At 38.0% G+C, this 19,251-nt stretch overlaps 1 protein-coding gene across 1 annotated transcript in view; it reads right to left on the reverse strand.

Moving 5' to 3' along the window:
* Nucleotides 1–8,135: 8,135 nt before the first annotated feature.
* Nucleotides 8,136–19,251, reverse strand: part of LOC126252969 (RCC1 domain-containing protein 1-like) — a 30,323-nt gene continuing 19,207 nt past the window's right edge. Inside the window, exons 5-7 of the mRNA XM_049953990.1 lie at nucleotides 18,453–18,739; nucleotides 9,453–9,722; nucleotides 8,136–9,285 (exon numbers count right to left, since the gene is read on the reverse strand). Of these exons, the coding sequence (XP_049809947.1) occupies nucleotides 9,077–9,285; nucleotides 9,453–9,722; nucleotides 18,453–18,739 (766 nt within the window). The 3' untranslated portion in view covers nucleotides 8,136–9,076. The remainder of the gene's footprint in view (nucleotides 9,286–9,452; nucleotides 9,723–18,452; nucleotides 18,740–19,251) is intronic.

Here is a 19,251-nt window from a genome sequence, read left to right on the forward strand (position 1 = left end):
AAAAATATATATTTATTCATCACTATTCATGTTGTCCCCTTCAAAATAATCCCCCTCAGATACAATACACTTGTGCCAAAGCTTTTTCCAAACGTCGAAGCACTTTTTGGTATATTCCAAGGCAGTATGTCCACAATTGCCACTTGTAGTAACAGATACGTGTCATGAGTAACAATGTTGATAAAGTCCTCATCAAATCAAAGGCAATCACAGTCGTATTGTTGTCCTGATGCCTCCCTTCTGCTGCATCGCAATGCATTCTCATCTGCACGCTCTCGGCCTTTCGTTGATGCAACTCTCCTTCACTTTCCCATTTACCCTTCTCTTCTGCAGTGTCGGCTGCAGCATGTTTATGTTATAGAGGTCACATTTATGGCAGAAATCACTTACAGGGGAATGAAAGACAGGTTAAATCTTGTATTAAATATCTGACCAAACATGTAGTATGTGACCAGATCATCATGCTCGGCTTTATATAAATGGTATAACTTCCCCATGCTCAGGTCTGGTGACAAATACTTCCAATCCACTGTTTCATTCAATCATGCATAATGACTCTGATATGCTGGAAACTGTTTTATGAAGTTTTCTACCACAACCATCTTTGCTATTGGTGTTTTGTTTTTAGCAGGGAACGCGTCTTGCTTATTGATGGGTGGGGTCTGGTGCTGCACTTTGTGTGAAAAAACCCGTGTAATCCTACTGTCTGATATCTGCGAAATGTTCTTAAAGAACGTTTTACACACCTTCACATCCACTTCCTCTTCATTCTGGAAATGGCATTGCCTTCTTGTTACTTGTCGCAGCTTTGTAGCACCAGAGGAATACACGTGTTTCGTAGAGACTACCTTCATCATAGCAAACAGGTATGCCAACTGCAAGTTGAAACTACCTAATGCATAGAATGGGTCAAATAGATGTTGCTGGTGTTCAGGTGAAAAATGTCGACCACATTCCTCCTGACACGTGCATGCTCCGAGGGTGGGACATTTCTTTGGCACTACATTTCCCTTCACGTTAATGGATTCTTCCCCTTTCGATCATTTTTCTTTTAAAATGTTCCGTGCCCACAGGTGTGCATTCTGCACCAGTTTTCTTCCTCGTTGCGGTGCAATTACAGTACCAGTACTACAATCCCCCTTCGATACATACATGGTTGACATTGTGGGTGTGGTATCCTTCGATGCACTGTGTAGATTGGGCTCTGATAACATGACACATAACTAATCCGCTGTACCACGTGCATGCTGGCCGAATTGGCCAGGTGCACATTCCATGTCTGAGGCATCGGTAGTAGTGACCGGTCCAAATAGGTATGAAATGGAAGTGTTCCTTACCTGCACCGGTGTCCATATCACATCGTATGAGTCCAATGAGGGAACATAACACCATCCTTACCTCGCAGTGCGGCTTCGACATCACCAGGGCTACTGCAAGTCGTTCTGTAGTACGCAAACACTAATGACAGTTCAGTGGTGTGTCGACCACAATACTGTGAGTATATACTGCAGCTGTGTCCTCCGCTGGCCATTACGCTGCTTTCGTTTGGTAAGTCACATCATCTTTGTTTTCAGATATATTTGGATATTTTTGGCTACACAGTGTAAATGTGAGTAGAAAACATGTCAAACTGAATTTCTTTATCAGTTTATCACTGTATTAATTTCATTTTCCATTCTTTTCCAGCTCAGTACTATTGCCATATAAGCTAAATGTAATCCACTGTCATGTTCTTAATATATAGTTAGATTTTTTTTTATTTTGATGAACAAATTTACAGATTATATCCACATCTATTTTCTGCGAACACTTTTACTGTGTGTGGTAAAGTGTACTTCTAGTACGACTTTGTTTTACCCTACCTCAGGTTGTTCCAAAAGTACCCCATAGAAGTGGAGCACTCCAGAGTCCTCACTGCAGTGGCTCCGAGCCCATGTGGTGGGAGACAGCGAACTCATTGCCACCTAGCCATAACTGATGCAATAATCTGTGTTCACTATGGATAGTCACGCAAGCCCTGTGCCTCAGGTGGAGGATACATTTCTATTTACTGAGACAGATGGTCTTCCACAGCACCTAGGATGCTGAGGTGAGAAAAGTCATGTGATAATGATATGTATACATAAAGGTGGCAATGGTACCACATACATAGCTATAAAAGGACAATGTAAGAGCTGTCATTTGTACTCAAGTGATTCATGAGAAAGTATCTACGATGTGACTACGGTCGCACGATGGAAATTAACAGACTCTGAATGCAGAATGGTGGTTGGAGCTAGAGGAATGGGGCATTCCATTGGAGAAATCATTAAGGATTTCAATATTACACGATCCACAGTGTCCAGAGTGTGCTAAGAATACCAGTTTTCATATGTTAACTCTCACCATGGACAACACGGTGGCTGAAGGCCTTAACACTTTCACTGTGGCTAACACTTATAAGCGTCAAAACAAGCCACTGGCTAGTGCGGCTGATGCTTATAAGCATCCACGCTCACTGTCGGATTACTCAGTCTAGTTGCAGTGTCTAAGCTAGCATCAAAGCGTGTAAACTTTTTTTGTGTGTGGTCAGTTATCGAACATATATTGTTTGTAATGGCGGCTAATGAACAGACACCTGGACCTTCCAATGTGAAAAGGAGCAGGAAAGGTGTTAAATTGACAGAGGAACAGTTACTTAGTGTACTAGATGAAAATGATTTTCTGTGTAGTGAGGACGAGGCATACCACAGAGACTGTCATTTAGAGGCTGCAGAAGAATTGCAGAGTGATGACAGCGTGGAAGCACAGCTTTCGAATCTGTTTCATGACAGTTACGTATCTGACGATACGGATCACGACGATTGTGTGGAAATCGACGACGAAAAAGATCCCGACCTGTCACATGGAGATAATCAAGGTGAATCCTGGCATACAGAACCACATAATATGCAGTATCACCGATTTACGAAGGAAGAAGTTTTGCAAAATCATCCTGCTGGCAATTCTCCTATGGATTTCTTCAAATTATTGGTAACAGACGAATTGCTGCAACTTGTGGTTGACGAAACTAACGATAACGCAGTCAACGTATTGCTGAGTGAAAATACAAAAGAGGGATCGAGGATCTGTAAATGGAAACCTCTAAGTATAGGCAAATTACTAGTTTTCCTGGGTGTTTTGTTACATATGGGAAACGTTAAATATCCGCGATTACAAGACTACTGGAAGAAAGAACTGCTGTTTGAGAATAGAGGAATAGCAATGAGTGTAAGACCGGTATTTGATCGTATTACGCTCTCTGCATTTTGCAAAAAAATCCACTTCCAGGAAACCCGAAATCAGACGATCGTTTGTATAAGATACGACCTATATTGGATTATTTTAATACGACAATGTCTTAAGTGTATTACCCGGGAAGAGATTTATCAATAGATGAATCAACGATTCTTTGGAGGGGAGGATTGTCATTTACACAATACATAAAAAGTAAACGTAATAAATACGGCATTAAGGTGTACATGCTCAACACTCCAGATGGTTTCATAAATAAGTGCGCTGTGTACATGGGAAGTAGTGGAGATGTGGGGGGAAAAGGTCATTTTGCAATTGATGGCAGAAAAGCTGCATGTTGGTCATCACATTTACTTGGACAATTATTGTAACAGTTTTCATTTAGCTACAACTCTGTTGAACCTAAAAACACTTTCTACAGGTACTCTGAAATTAAATAGGAAATATACCCCCGAAGACATTATATCGACAAAACTTGGGAGAGGAGAGAGAATTGTATGGTATTCTAATGGAGTTATGATTGGAAAATGGAAGGATCGACCGAGAGGTTTCCTACATTTCAACAGGACACCTAAATGTTATGGAGCAAGTGACGAATGCGCTCCAGCAAATAGTCACGAAACCTTTGCCTATTATTAGGTACAATGCGTGTATGTCTAGGACTGATAAACAAGATCAGATGTTACCGTATTATTTATGTGAATGAAAGACTATCAGCTGGCCGAAAAAACTATTCCTTCATGTCATTGATATGCTAGTTTTCAATTCTCTATATCTGTACAACAAATACTCAGGAAATAAAACGACATTGTACCATTACAGAATGAACATTATAAAGGGTTTCCTTCCACCAATGGACGTAACACGAAATGTGAGCAAGAAACATCCCAAACGAACACACGTTGTGCAAAAGCGGGAAGCTACTGCAGGGAAGAAGCAACTTATTAGGAAGCGGTGAAAGAAGAGCGCGGAACAAGGCAAGCGCACTGATACACCATACTAGTGTACAACCTGCCCAGACAAACCTGGATACTGCTTGAACTGCTGTATAATTTCCCATAAGTAGCAAAAACATGATAGTATCGCGGAAATTCCGATTATCAAAGACAACTTCCTTTATTTCTTTTGACGTTGCATGCTTTCTTTTTATGATGTGAAAGGTTAGAACTTTTTTCACGAGTATTCAGAAAATGAGGTTTTCTGTTGTGTTAAGTCAACTTATTTCTTATTGCATTGTAAAGTGTTCACTGCAGTTTTTGCGAAAGAATTTAATGGGCTAAATTTGTTTTAATAGCACCGCAATTGAAGTGATGGGGGGATACGAGAGAAGCCTCCACATACGATGTGTTTCGCTTACTAATTTCTACACATCCGTGCGTCCCCTGGGTGTCTGATAAATGTAGACGGCTAAATCTCTCATACCATGAGCAAACATGCTACTAAATTGACGACCTCTGTCAGAGTCAATCTTAAAAATGCGCATTTGAAGTAAATACAATTTCAAATGAATCCAGTTTCCTTTTTTTTCTTTCCTAAGAATTTGCATTTTGAATCCAAATTTTTCCTGAATGCAGTGGATTTGTTGCTTGTTTGAATTGTATTTTTTGTTACATTATCAACATATCATGAACATTTGAATGACGCCTGTGACCCCTACAGGTTTCAAACAGCAAACAGACTTTAAAATATGACCAAAATACAGTTGAAGCGTATTTGAAGTAATGCATCTAAGGTGTCGTCATTAAGTCAGTATAGAACATGATCCTACAGATCTTCATGTCAGCCTGTAGCTCAGGTGTGCTTAGGAGCGTCAGCTCCAAGCGGTATCTGCCGTTTCAGAGTGTTACCAGACCGCACCCACACTTTGCTGGGCTGCACTGAAGAGTTGCGTGCCTGCACCGATGCCACAGCGAAAGTGTTAATGACCAAGAACAGTGGCATTTGCATACAGTTGTCGGTGCTAACAGACAAGCAACACTGTGTGAAGTAATTCCAGAAATCAATGTAGGACATATGGCGAACATATCCTTTAAGACAATGCAGCAAAATTTGACGTTAATGGGCTATGGCAGCAGACGACTTCTGCGAGAGCCTTTGCTAATGGTACAACATTGCCTCTTATGGTTTCCTGACCATTATCAGTTCGACCCTGGATGACTGGAAAACCATGGCCTGGCCAGACTAGTCCCAATTTCAGTTGGTAAAAGCTGAAGGTAGGGTTTGACAGTTACGCAGATGCCACAAAGCCATGAATCCACGTTTTCAACCAGGCATTGTGCAAGATGATGGTGGCTCCATAATGGTGCAGACTGTGCTTGCATGGAATGGAATGGGTCCACTACTGCAAATGAACCGACTAGTGACTGGAAATGATAATGTTCAGGTACCTGGAGACCATTTGCAGACACTCATGGACTTCATGTTCCCAAACAACAATGGAATTTTTATGGATGGCAGCACACCATGTCATCAGGTCATAATTGATTTGAAGAACATTCTGGACAAGTCTATCAAATGATTTGGCCACCCAGACTGCCCAAAATGAATCCCCAAACATTTATGGTCAGTTCGTGCACAGAATCATGCACTGGCAAAACTTTCAGTTATGGATGGTTATACAGGCAGCACGGCTCAGTATTTCTGCAGGGGACTTCCAACAAGTTGTTGACCATATCGAGCAATTACACTATGCAGCTGCGAAGGTCTAACATGATATTTGGAGGTATCACATGACTTTCGTCACCTCAGGGTAACTCAAAGTATTTAATTCTGCTAAGCAGTACAGCATCATTATGCATGCCTTCATGACCCACAAATTATTAGCAGGTGGAAAGCAAACCACACAGAGATAGTAGCCAGGCTTAAAAATGAAATACTAGGAAACTACAGAAATATGCAGAATGGTTGATATACTGTAATGCATTTGTGTGTGTCAGGTGAATGACAGGGAAGAAAACACAATTGAAGGACCAATTTGAGAAAGCTAAAAAGTCACTCACATCATAATGATTTGTGGCGAGCTGTTTTCAATAGGATCTCATAAAATCGGGGGTGGTAGCAGATGCAGAATGTTTGTTTCTAAGAAAGCTGCAAACAACTGAAAGGGTTTGCCTTTTGAAGCAAACATTCATCAAATTCTGGACAAAGCAGCATTTAGAAACAGCTCATGAAACAAGCTGAGAGCTTTCTTGCATTTTTGCTTGTGCTTGATGAAAGCAGTGATGTTACTGGCTGTGCTCAGCTTTCAGTATTTGTACATGTCAGTATGGAGCTGTAAATAACGTAATAACATTCTGATATATTACTACTCAATTTCACTGCGACAGGGCTATATGTTTTTGAATCGGTGGAGAATGCGAATTTGAAGTGAGATAAACTCCATACTGTAGTCACAGAAAATGCACCACAAATGACTGGGCATCATCAAGGTTTCACTTCTCATTTAAAAATAACTCTGATGAGTATTCAGCAAATATCTTCTGACTATTCTTTGTTTCACTCACAAAGGGGTAATGCTGAAGCAGTGGAACTGGGTAACGATGAAATTTGCAGTCAAGTGTATTCATTTTGATTGGTGTCAAGGTGTAAATCGTTGCCAATTTAATGGAAGTGCAGTATGAGGACATACCTTACCACTGCACACTTCGTTGGCTAAGTTGAGCGAAAGTTGTTGATATTTTCTTTGCAACTCATGAGGGAATCTCTCTCTTTCGTAAAATGAAGGGGGAAAGACATACATTGTCTGAAAGATTGAAAATGGAATCAGACCTAGTGGTCCTCACTGACAAATTTATATTTCAATTTAAACTTATCATTGCAGGGCAAAGAGCAGTTAAGAGTTGACATGCACAATCAAATCAGAGTGTTCATAGAAAAGTTACAATTTGTTTGAGCAGGCAAATGGGCACAGTACCATAACAGAATTTTAAAGATTTTTCAGTCACCTGGTTTCTTTAAAACTAACCCAAAATACGAGTTCGACATTTATCCAGCTAAGATAAAGCAGCTCATCACATCTTTTGAAACAAGATTCTGAGAGCTCACAACTATGGAAATGTAGTGAAATTGTCCAGCACTCATTTCTGCTTCCCCCAATAAATTATCATCGCTACAGTTAGAAGTTAAAGAGTTGCGAAGTCCAACTTTGTGGAAACACAGGTACAACCCATGCTAAATTTGTCATGGTGGTATGATTCATTACAGCAAAAAACAATTTCCCAAGCTAAACAAAAATGTGACACAAATCACGTGCAGGTGTTCTCAGGAATGAAATGAATAAAAAAACAAAGAATAATCATTTCTTCAGGAGGTAACAATGAAGGGCCTTCTCTGCTCTAACATTTGAACACTTCGACAGCTGATATTTCCGCACTTGTTTTGAGCAGAAAATGTTTAATATCAGAAGCCCCATTAACGTATTCAATTTCTTTTAAAGCAGTTTTCATTTAGTTCCATAATTTTCCATTTCCCTCTAGTAGCATGAAGTTAGATCATAGCAGCTAAGAGTATGAAGTTGGATATCATGTAAGATCTGGCAGGCAGATCAAAACGCTCGTCATGCCACGTGCCACTGGCTCATTTGATTGCTCACAACCAGTGAAAATTCTCAGTGCAGCAAGCAGAATTACATGGCTTATTTTCAATGCTATTTTGGAATAAATCATTTGTTTCTTTTTTCACAGATCACTATGACCACCTTACTGGTCAAGGGCAAATTTATATTTAACTTTTGTTCTGAATGTTTAGATTGTTTCAGTATTGTTGGACAGATTAGTAGCATGATTAGTCAAAACACAATAAGCACACAGTTAAAAAGTTTTATTTTACAAAAAGCTATTTTCTTTTGGGAACAACAGAATGGCAATTTCTCACAATAAAAAGGCAACACTCATATTCATGTCTTAGCAGGCTTCAAAAATTATAGTTTGGTATTAGCAGGTATTGAAAAATTTAATTCAGTAATTATGACAATGTGTAAGTACTTAAATGGAAGTACTAAAGTTGATGACAGGCTTAGGACAAAAATTTTAAGAACTTCACAATAGCAAAATTTAAAAGCAAGTTTAACTATCTTTGATGTTTCTGATTATTAGCACAATTTCAAATAATGAGCGAACAATTTGAGAAAGGAAAAGCTTTTCAGGTCTTGTTACTTTGTTCTTAATAAAATAAATCACTGATAAACAGCAGAGAGAAAACTAGTATTTCCCTCCAGTACTTTTATCAATTAACCCGAAGATACTTCTGTTGTAAAGGTCATGTTAAGGACATTTATGATTGCATGTTTTATACTGATGGAACACTCAGAAACAGAGGAAATGTCTTTTTAACAATCCGTTAAGTACTTATAATACCATACAGCTTGCCAGCCTATGAAGATTATTAGATGAATGTACAGAGATAATGTTTTATGTCAAGGCCTGAATACCTAATCCTTACAAAAAATCTGAAGTTTAGATCCACACATTACCATTTGCTAATATAACAGTCAAGCAAAATGACACACATTCACATTACTCAGTCTATTACACAAGATATTTCTTAATAAACAAATAAGTTATTTATATGTATATATTTGCACTATATAAAAAATAAAAGACTGCATATGTATAAAAAACTTAATTGATATTTTCTTCAGCAACATATTTGTACATACAGACCTAATAAAACTTAGGAATAAAAGAAAAATTTATTTTGTGCTTAGGACTTGCTTTAAAATATTATAAGCTGTAAAGTATATCACTCATAAGATCACAGAAATAAATATGGCACAATCTTGTACAATACTTTGAGCAACAAAAAGTCAGCACGCAGACAAGTCATCTTCCACTAACAAACCAGAGTTCCATGCTCCACATCTTACACCTACAACTTTCAGACTGCCGGTCTCTCCATTACTGCTGGCAGATGGTAGTGTTAGCCTTGTCATTTCATCGACATTAAGGAGTACACTTGGTCGCTTGCCTAGCTGTCCATATGCATTCCAACCACAGCCCCACACTGAACCATCATCTGAAATATTATGCATAAATGTAACAAACAATCGGTCACTGATAATTGTACACAATGAGAAACTAAAATGCCCCTGCAGTGAGCAAATAATGAAAAAGCCAGGCCCATTTTCATGTGAATATAAACCTACTTGCTATTGATTTTTATTGAAACACTATGCTACTGACCTAAAAGTACTATTGTGTGACGGCTTCCACACCCCACCTCCTTCACATTGGCATAGATACCAGATGGGAAGTCTACAGGCATTGGCACTCCAATTAGAGTTGACGGATCTTTTTCAAAGGAGCTGTCTTTTTCATCAGTCTTAAATGCATCATCTTCATCAGCACCAGCTTTCCGCTTTTTTGCCTTGTTTTCATCACTATGTATCCCTGAGCTTTCATCATACTTTCTACACCCAATCTGAGAGAAACCACTGTCATCAACATCACCACCTATGGGATAGAAATAATTAGACAAAACACAGAACAAATACATGAAACAGGCTAAGTTGACTTATGTGCCAACCATAATTAATCTGCAAATGAGTAGTTAGCCATCCTCTATTACTATATACAAAAAATACTACACAAACCCTGAGAAGGGGATATGTTATTTATCAAAAGAAGGAAGCAGAGCAGATCCTGTATAGAAGAAATATACAAATACAGCACTGACACAAAATCTAAAAATCCTTCAACAATTTTGTGCAAGGTTGGAGCCACCATTAGAAAAAAGTCCTGTCATGCCACATCACAAGATCTGTTGCGAGTTATGCGATGACTGCAAGTAAGAAAATCAAATCGGGGGATTGTGCGCACCAAGTTTTTGTTGTGTGTTTGTATAACACATATTGCAGTATACTCAAACACCCAATTCCCATGTAAGTATTGGTATTTGAGGCGAGCGAGGAGAAGGGAGAGGAAGACTACGTATTTGGAAAGTGCCAGATGGAGTTTGGGCAGATGCTTCAGAACTCTTATTTCTTAGCTAGTTCTTGTCCAACTGGGCTATGCTAAACTTTTAACAATCTCTCCATTGACGGGATACCAGACCACAACAGCAATGGCAATAATTACAGTGGTAACTGCCACACACTTGGCAAATGAGAGAAGGGGTTGTTCCAAAACAAAACACACTTCTGTTTGTAGAAATTGCAACACAAAGAATCGATGGTTGAGATGAATGTATACTCTGCAAATTTTCAGAATAGTATGCCACAAAAGTAAACTAAAATAGTGAAGAGATCACATAGACTTAGGCTATGCACCACCCTCTATTATGCAAGCAGAAAACTTGTTAAGCCTACAATTATGTAGTGAGGGCTATGTGAACAGTAACAATTACTTTGGAGAGATTTTCAAGCCCAAAGTATCATTCCTCCTCCAGGTCAGTCTAATACGAAGAAACAAAATCTGGCAAAAACCATCATTTGTACCATTGATCTTCACTGATCACCATCTGTCATCTACTTTGCATTTTCATGAAACTGTCATAAAATGTAAGGAAAGTAACTCATATTACATGCCACGGAGTAATCATTTGAACAAGCTAAAAACCATTCTCAAATAATTAAACCTGATAAATATCAGTAAATGGGAGCGACATATGTTGTTAGGATTTCAAAGGGCATTTGGATACAACTTTTGGTGGTTCTGTAATGGTTTTCTATGTAGCTAACAATTTGAAAACAGTCAATGATATGTGAGTAATACAATATTTCTACATGTAATTGTTGAACAGTCTTCAATTTAGAACATACATGAAGCAGTAATACTAACAAATTACTGATTATGCCATAATATCCTAGCAAAAATGGCAGAACTTTCCTATTGGAAATGTGACATTACACACTACCTGTGTATGACACTGACAGACCAACACACGCTAGAAGCAACTGATTGTCAGACAAATTTATTGCCTTTCCATCATACCTAAGTGTAACAACCTAATCAAATACTGTATATTCAGAGTTACCTTCCATTATGAAGTGCCTGTAATTCTCATCTTATCAGTAATACTTTTCTGATATCACTTAAATAAATATGAGCTCCAATTTGAACTTCTTTACTGGAGATGGGCACTAGAAACCCACAATACTATTTCAACAACTTATCTCACTCCATGTAAATAGTTTCAGCAGAAGATTAATTGACAAAGAGAAAGGTAAGAGGCACAACCCCATAACAGGAAGGAACGAAGATTGTAATCTAATCTCTCGTCGATTACAATATGAACAAGGAGCAGTAGCTGGAGAATGACTGGGGGATGTAAGTGTCCTTTTCAAACAAACTATCACAGCATTTGCCTAAAACCATCTAAGGAAAGAACAAAAAACCTAAATCTTTATGGTCATGGATTTGAGCCCTGACATCCTAAATGTGATTCCGGTCTTACTACTGTGCCGCCTTGTTCCGACAAACTCCCATAACAATCAAATAGTACGAACTCAACCAGCTGGTGCCTCTGGTAATTAAGAACTGTGGAAATTGTGTGTCCAATGAAACTGTTTTTGTTAGTTTTCAGGGCCAGTTTAATTAAGTCAAGGCAAATGGCATTTTTTGGAGAAGAACCTTTGTGACTGTGGCTACTAACGAGATTTTGAAGAATTGTCAGAAAGGATAATTCTTGGATAGCATTCAATAACTTCCGTCAGACAGTTCACTGGATTGTGTATCGTAATCTCTTCATATCACATCAGCATTTTTTTCCCTAATGGCATCTATCTGCCTTCCATTTGTTTGTTTTCTATGACTTTCCTTTTGCAATCCAGTAAAAGAACTCCCTTCATGTATCATCCATTAGTTTTGCAGAATGCCCCACCCCATTTTGTTTGTTTCTCTGTCTCTTAGCAATTTCAAACATCCCAGAGGAGCGAGAGGGGGACTGTCCTATATATACCTGGCACTGGCCCACCGCTGGGCAGTACATCAGCACATCTGATGATGACAATGTGGCAGATTGCCGAAATATTGTGTCCTATGCACACTCATACCAGGCTTTTCACCCGAGATTTATTTTGTCTAGTGAAGTTTTACTTTTGCAAGTTTAATACTTGCAGAGATAGGGTCACTTATTTGACCCCATATTGCAGCTATCAACAGTACACATGGGAGTTTTCTGCAAATCTGAGACATAACATCCCAGCAATATTTTCTTGAAATAAACAAAACTTTACTAACTTTTACAAGTTTTTGCACTCTATTTAGCACAATAATAAAAACATTTCCTGAGCAATTTGCATATAGATAATGCTAAGCAAATTTGGCCAAAAAAATAGACACTTCAAAAATGTGAAGTTTAGCTTTTTATATCTCCGGAAGTAATTGTGGGACACACCTGATACTTTCCACATAACTTATCAATATAAGGTCATAGAATACAAAATTTTATTCTTCTATTGATTTCTAATAGTTTACAAATTGAAAGCAAAAGTTATTGATTTTTCTAAAAATGCCAAAAATGGCTATTTTTGCCCCCACAATTAAAAAAAGTCTTCCACAAACTCAAATATTTTTGTTAGAAAGATCATGTTCTAAATCACCTAAACTATTTGGCTTTGCAATGCAAGCATATGATGCTCTAAAAAAAGAATAGAGAGGAGTTGTACTGAAAATGGGCCCATGTTCCACTGGCACTCAAATTAAATCTGACATCCTTTACTATGCTATACAACTGGTTATTACTCTCTGTAGAAGATAATATCAGAAGTCCCAATGACTAAGAAATGAGGTTGAGTCACAAAAACTGTGGGTGAGCAGTCTCTCTTTCTGCTTCTCAACACACTCAGCTCCACAAAAAATTTTTTTATAAAAAATGAAATTGATCAAGGAATCAAATAGAAAGACTAGTTTTCTTTTTTATGCAGCTCTAACAATTTGAGACTATCACATTTGGAAAATAATTTTTTTGGTTCTGTGTTACCAAAATTTCTTCCCAAACAATCCCGTCAGTAAAATAATCTTGCCAGCAGTATAGTTTTCCTCACAACATTAATGGAACCTTTAAAAGATTCAAGTAGCTTGAAATAAACAGAAGCTTATGATCGTGAAAGAGACCTCTTCTGACTTTGGCCTCCAACACTTATCAAGTTTGAGAACATGTGGTAAAGAAACCCACCCGTTGCTGCTGTTTCACAGCTATCGGCTGGGGCCCCTATGGCAACAGGGATTCTGGTTTTCTCACTTTAAAAGGAACCAGCAATGATTAAGCCACTGGAACATACCAACACATTTATACAATTTTCCATGTGTATATCAGAGGTCCACACTGACAGCAAACTATGCTAACACTAAGTACACTATACCTTACACCAGAATTAAACTACCACATCAACAGCATTATACAAGAAAAAGAGACTAATAACTGTCTGTAACATGAATCTATCCCAAAAATATGTCAGGAAGACTGCTGTGGACTTCACTTAAATTTACACAATGTGACAATTGTGTAGAACCAGCATGATATTTATACGCTGTGTGCTGCAGCTGTTATGCAATGATTTTTGCTACCATTATCGCCACTGCCTTGGTATTGCACAGTTAAATTGTGAAGTCTACAACTAGTTCGAGTCTGTAGTTAAAGCAGAAATAGACTGGAGTATGTCACTACGAGTCATGACAAAAGACCCAAGTTTTTGAAATTTTCAAGTTATTTGGATTTTATCTCACTTCCTAGTCATCAAGAGTTTTGATATTGCCTTCCCCGGAGAATACTAAACAGTGTAGAACATAATACAAGATACCTGTGGAATTTCGGCCCTTTTTCAATGCATCTCCTCCCGGCACTTTTTACTGGCCTTCTACAGGGTGTTCGGATATTTCCATTATAAACTTCTAGGAGTTGTACAGGGGAGGGGGTTCTTAATATTTTGAATTGGAACCAATGTCCTGAAACATACTGTTTCCATTCTACAACAGTTTCGGTTCAAGTATTTATCTAGCCCACTCCTGAGTGAGGAGCTGAATTAGGCACGATGCAGTACAATTATTAGGTAACAATTCAAAAGGGAACATCACAAAACATCCATTTTTTACCTAAGTACATTAGTATCAACACTTAAACATTCTATGTTTACATTATTCCAAAACAAAAAAGAACCCAGTATACCATATGTACAGAACAGTACTGATGCATTACAAGAGGGACTTGATGTGGCGACCAATGCTGTTACAGATATTGTACCTACGAAGCACATTCTGGTGCACACTCTTCGCTGCCATGTACTACTACTAGTCATTTCTTTCCTGTTCCACTTGCAAACAGAGTGAGATGAAAAAACATCTGTCTGTATGCCTCCGTTTAAGCCCTAATTTCATATATCTTATCTTTGAGGTCCTTACACGAAATGTATGTTGGCAGCAGTAGAATTGTTAGGCAGTCAGCTTCAAATGTCTGTTCTCTAAATTTTCTAAATCTAATTTCTAGAAAAGAACATAACCTTCCCTCCAGGGATTCCAATTTGAGTTCCTGAAGCATCTCCTTAACACTTATGTGTTGTCTGAACCTACCAGTAACGCATCTAGCAGCCCACCTCTGAATTTCTTTGACATCTTCCTTCAATCTGACCTGATATGGATCCTAAACAATCTAGCAGTGCTCAAGAATAGGTTACACCAGTGTCCTACATGCAGTCTCCTTTACAGGTGAACCCCTCTTTCCTAAAATTATCCCAATAAACTGAAGTCTACCATCCACTTTCCATACCACAGTTCTCATGTGCTCATTCCACCTCATATCACTTTGCAATGTTATGCCCTGATGTTTAAACAACTTGCTCTCAAGCAGAACACTAATAATACTGTATCCGAACATTACAGGTTTGATCTTCCTACTCATCAACATTAGCTTACATTTTTCCACATTTAAGGCTAACTGCCATTTGTCACACCAACTGGAAATTTTGTCTAAGTTGTCTTTTACCTTCCTGTAGTCACTAACACTTGCAGCCAAGAACAACGTACTGGGTTCTATTACTTAAGAAGTCTTCGAGCCACTTTCCTATCTATGAACTTATTCCATATGCTCGTACCTTCGTTAACAGCCTGCAATGTGGCATCATGTGAAATGATTTCCAGAAATATAGAAATGTGGAAACTGTATGTTGCTGTTCATCCAGTTCTCAGTATACCATGTGAGAAAACGAAGCCAAGTTTCGCACGAGTGATGCTTTCTAAAACCATAATGATTCATGCACATAAGCTTCATAGCCTCAAGAAAGTTTATTATATTCAAACTGAGAATATGTTCAAGGATTCTGCAGCAAACCGAAGTTAGAGATATTGGTCTGTAATTTTGCAGGTCCATTCATTTACCATTCTTACATAATCGAGTAATCTGCGCTTTTTTCCACTCACTTGGGACTTTATGCTGGGCGACAGATTCATGGTAAATGTAAGCCAGTTAAGGGGCCAATGCTGTAGAGTGCTCTTTGTAAAATCGAACCGGAATTCCATCTAGACCAGGTGATTTATTTGCTTTCAAATCCTTCAGTTGTTTCTCTATGCTAGACATGCTTATTACTACGTTGTCCACACACGAGTCTGTCCAATGGTCAAATATGACTGTATGTATGTACAATTCTCCTGTGTGAACAATTTCTTGAACATGAAATTTAAAACTTCATCTTTTGTTTTGCTATCTTCAACTGCCACACCAGACTGAATAGAAGCCTTAGACTCACTTTATGATTTTACACATGATCAGAATATTCTTGTGTTCTCTGCCAGATCTTTTGCTAAGGTGTGACAGTGGTAGTAGTTGTATGCTTCATGCATAGATCTTTTCACAGATGCTCTAATCTCTACTAACCTTCGTTGTCATCATTTATGCATTCTGTTTTGAACCAAGATTGCAACAGCCTCTGCTTCTTCACCATCCTCCGAATTTCCTCCTTGAACCATGGTGGATCTTTTCACCCTTTACCCACTTATTAGGCATATAACTCTCCAGACCACGATTTACAGACTGCTTAAACTTTGCCCATAATTCACCCACATCCATCTTACTGGAACTAAGTGATGCCAACTCACTAAGTGAGATGTTAATAACTGATTATCTGCTCTATCTAGTAGAAATGCTCTCCTAGCCTTCTTGACTGATTTGTTAACTTTTGCAATCATAGTTTCTATAATGACATCCAGATCACTAATCCCTGTTTCTATACTGACACTGTCAATAAGGTCTATATTTGTAGCTACAAAGTTGAAGATATTTCCATTGCGAGTGGGCTGCTAAGGTGGCTGCTCAATATAAGTGTTCAAAGGTATTTCGAATGACTATCTGTATACGGGACTTTAATACGGGTCTCCCTGCTTACTAGGCAGGAATGCTGACCATTACACCACCACAGCACTACGGTTAACATTACTGCACGGACTACCTAAGTCCAATAATTAAATTTTCATCTAGATATTTAAGTCTTATCTTTATTTACGAAAATTATGGAAGCTCAGTAAATGAATTAAAATGTTAACCATAGTGCTGTGGTGGTGTAATGGGCAGCCTTCCTGCCTAATAAGCAGGGAGACCTCTCTTTATGTCCCAGCCATGGCACAAATTTTAATTCATTTCCTCAGCTTCAATCATTATCATAGATAAAGATGAGACTTAAATGTCTCGTGTAAAATTTAATTATAAGACCTAGTGTAAATGCTCGCACTGCAAAACCAAATGTAGTTTTCAGGTGCTTTTGAAATTGGAAATTTGTGGTAAGGACTCTGGGACCAAACTGCTAAGGTCATTGGTCCCTAGGCTTACACACTAATTAAACTAACTTACATGAAGGACAACACACACACACACACACACACATGCCCGAGGGAATACTCGAACCTCTGATGGGGAGAGCCGCACAAACTGTGACAAGACTCCTCAGACTGCATAGCTGGTGGTTTAGAACATGTTCTTTCTAATGGGAACAGTTTGAAAGAGTTTGCAGAAGACTTTTACAAAAGTGGGCAATATATAGCCATTTTTTGAAAAAACGTCAACTTTGTCCTAAACTTGTAAACTATTTGAAAACACGACAGTTAAGTTTTAGATTCTAAGTTCTTTTATTGGCAAGTACTTATGTGCAAAATTTCAGATTTATCCCCACAAATACTTCCAGAGATATAAAATGAACTTCAAATTTTTTTAAAAGTCTATTTTTTCGGTTGACTGCTTCAGATTATCCATACACAAATTGCTTGGGAAAGTTCTTTCTTATTATTTCATTTAAGAGTACAAGATGACCTAGTTTTCTTTGTTTCATGAAAACATTACCAGAGATATTATGTCACAAAATTATCAAAAACTCAATGGTGCACTATTGATAGCTGCACTGTGGTGTCAAATGACCATATCTCTGGAAAAATTGAATTAATGATCATAAAACTTTTTTAATGTTCACTGGGAACATGTACAACTTTTCATATAAAATTTCATCAAAATCCTTGATCATCATGTGTGAATCTCTACACCACTTGGCATGGAATGACTCTTCCACACCAATACTTGTGTAGTGCAGAAGACACAAATTAACATTATAGTAACACTACAAAACAATGTAGTCTACGCTAGCTATGATAAATGGAAGAACATTACAATATATGACTATGAAATGGAATAAATATTAGCCATCTTTATCCACAGTAAGGATATAACTAATTTTAATACTGAAATATTTACTTTGGTGAACAATTTACAGAAGATTTTTTTCGTAAAATGTTGAGGTGAACACGAATCCAAGACTAAATACTGAATGAGACACCGAAGCATTTGCCCACTGGATCAGCTTGCTACATGGTTATCATTATTAAGATTTCGGTACCAGAGGAACCTTCTATGCCGATATTCTCAGAAATCACTTAAGTGGAATTTCTACCAAATTTGTGACCAAAAAATGCCACGCTCCCTTTGTAAGGTACTCTGATCCATACTGAATAATGTTCCACAACTCCTTTTCCTCCTGAGTGTGTCACTTGTGGTATATTCAGACTCAAAGTGGAACTACATTAGCATATCATCCTGCTGTAGCAACAACAAAGCCACACCTTTAGTCCCTTCAGAATTCCATGATCATTCAGTGGCAATGATTTGAACTGCTTTCCATGGCTTATCATGACATGTATTGGTGTTTTTCAGAGTCCAAAACCAACAACTGAAAGTTGTCAGGTGACACAGCATTTTCCTGTGTGGCTTACCTTTGTCAGCAGGTGACCTAGCTGTCCCTTTCTCAGAGAGCTTCCTTTCAAGAGCTGTGCTTGATGAGTCATCAAGCCTGCCATTGGCACTTTTTCTTCTACGAAAAGCCGGTCGGCCTAACTGACCTGAATTATTCCATCCCCACATGTACAAATCACCGGATAATGTGACAGCTGCAGAATGCCATCCACCAGCTGCCACAAATGTTACATGCAGTCCACTCAAAACCTCCACTTCACAAGGTTTCTCTTCGTTTTCAAATGTGCCCAGTCCAAGCTGACCACGCCTATTCAAAAATTAGAATGTTAAAATTAATCTAGTATTAACATACAAATTTATAATATACCTGCAAGTATTCTATTACTGGACAGTAAAACACAAAATTAAATAAAAATATTTACTACAGATCATTTCTATTGTTAAGAAAATTTGGTGCAGAAAACTATGACAAGACTTAATTAAAAAAACTGCGAAGTATTCTAGCTTATTATACATGGGAAGTATTATGGAACTGGCACCGGTTAATTTTTGATTGGTTCTATACACTTTACTTTCATTATCACTATGTAAATGAGTAGCTACAAGAATTTTTGGACAATAACTTTCATTTATTATATAGAAGCTCCTGGTAAAAGCATGTAAAAAAACACAAACCTTCATATGAAAAGTATGTCAGTATATATTCTCTTCTGAAGTGTAATAATCAGGAAACCATTACCAAAACGTCATTTACAACAACGCATAAAACCAGCAAATAATAATACAATAATAACACAAGTAACATCCACTACATTTCCC

This window comes from Schistocerca nitens, chromosome 4, assembly GCF_023898315.1.
Source record: "Schistocerca nitens isolate TAMUIC-IGC-003100 chromosome 4, iqSchNite1.1, whole genome shotgun sequence".
Classification (NCBI taxonomy): domain Eukaryota; kingdom Metazoa; phylum Arthropoda; class Insecta; order Orthoptera; family Acrididae; genus Schistocerca; species Schistocerca nitens.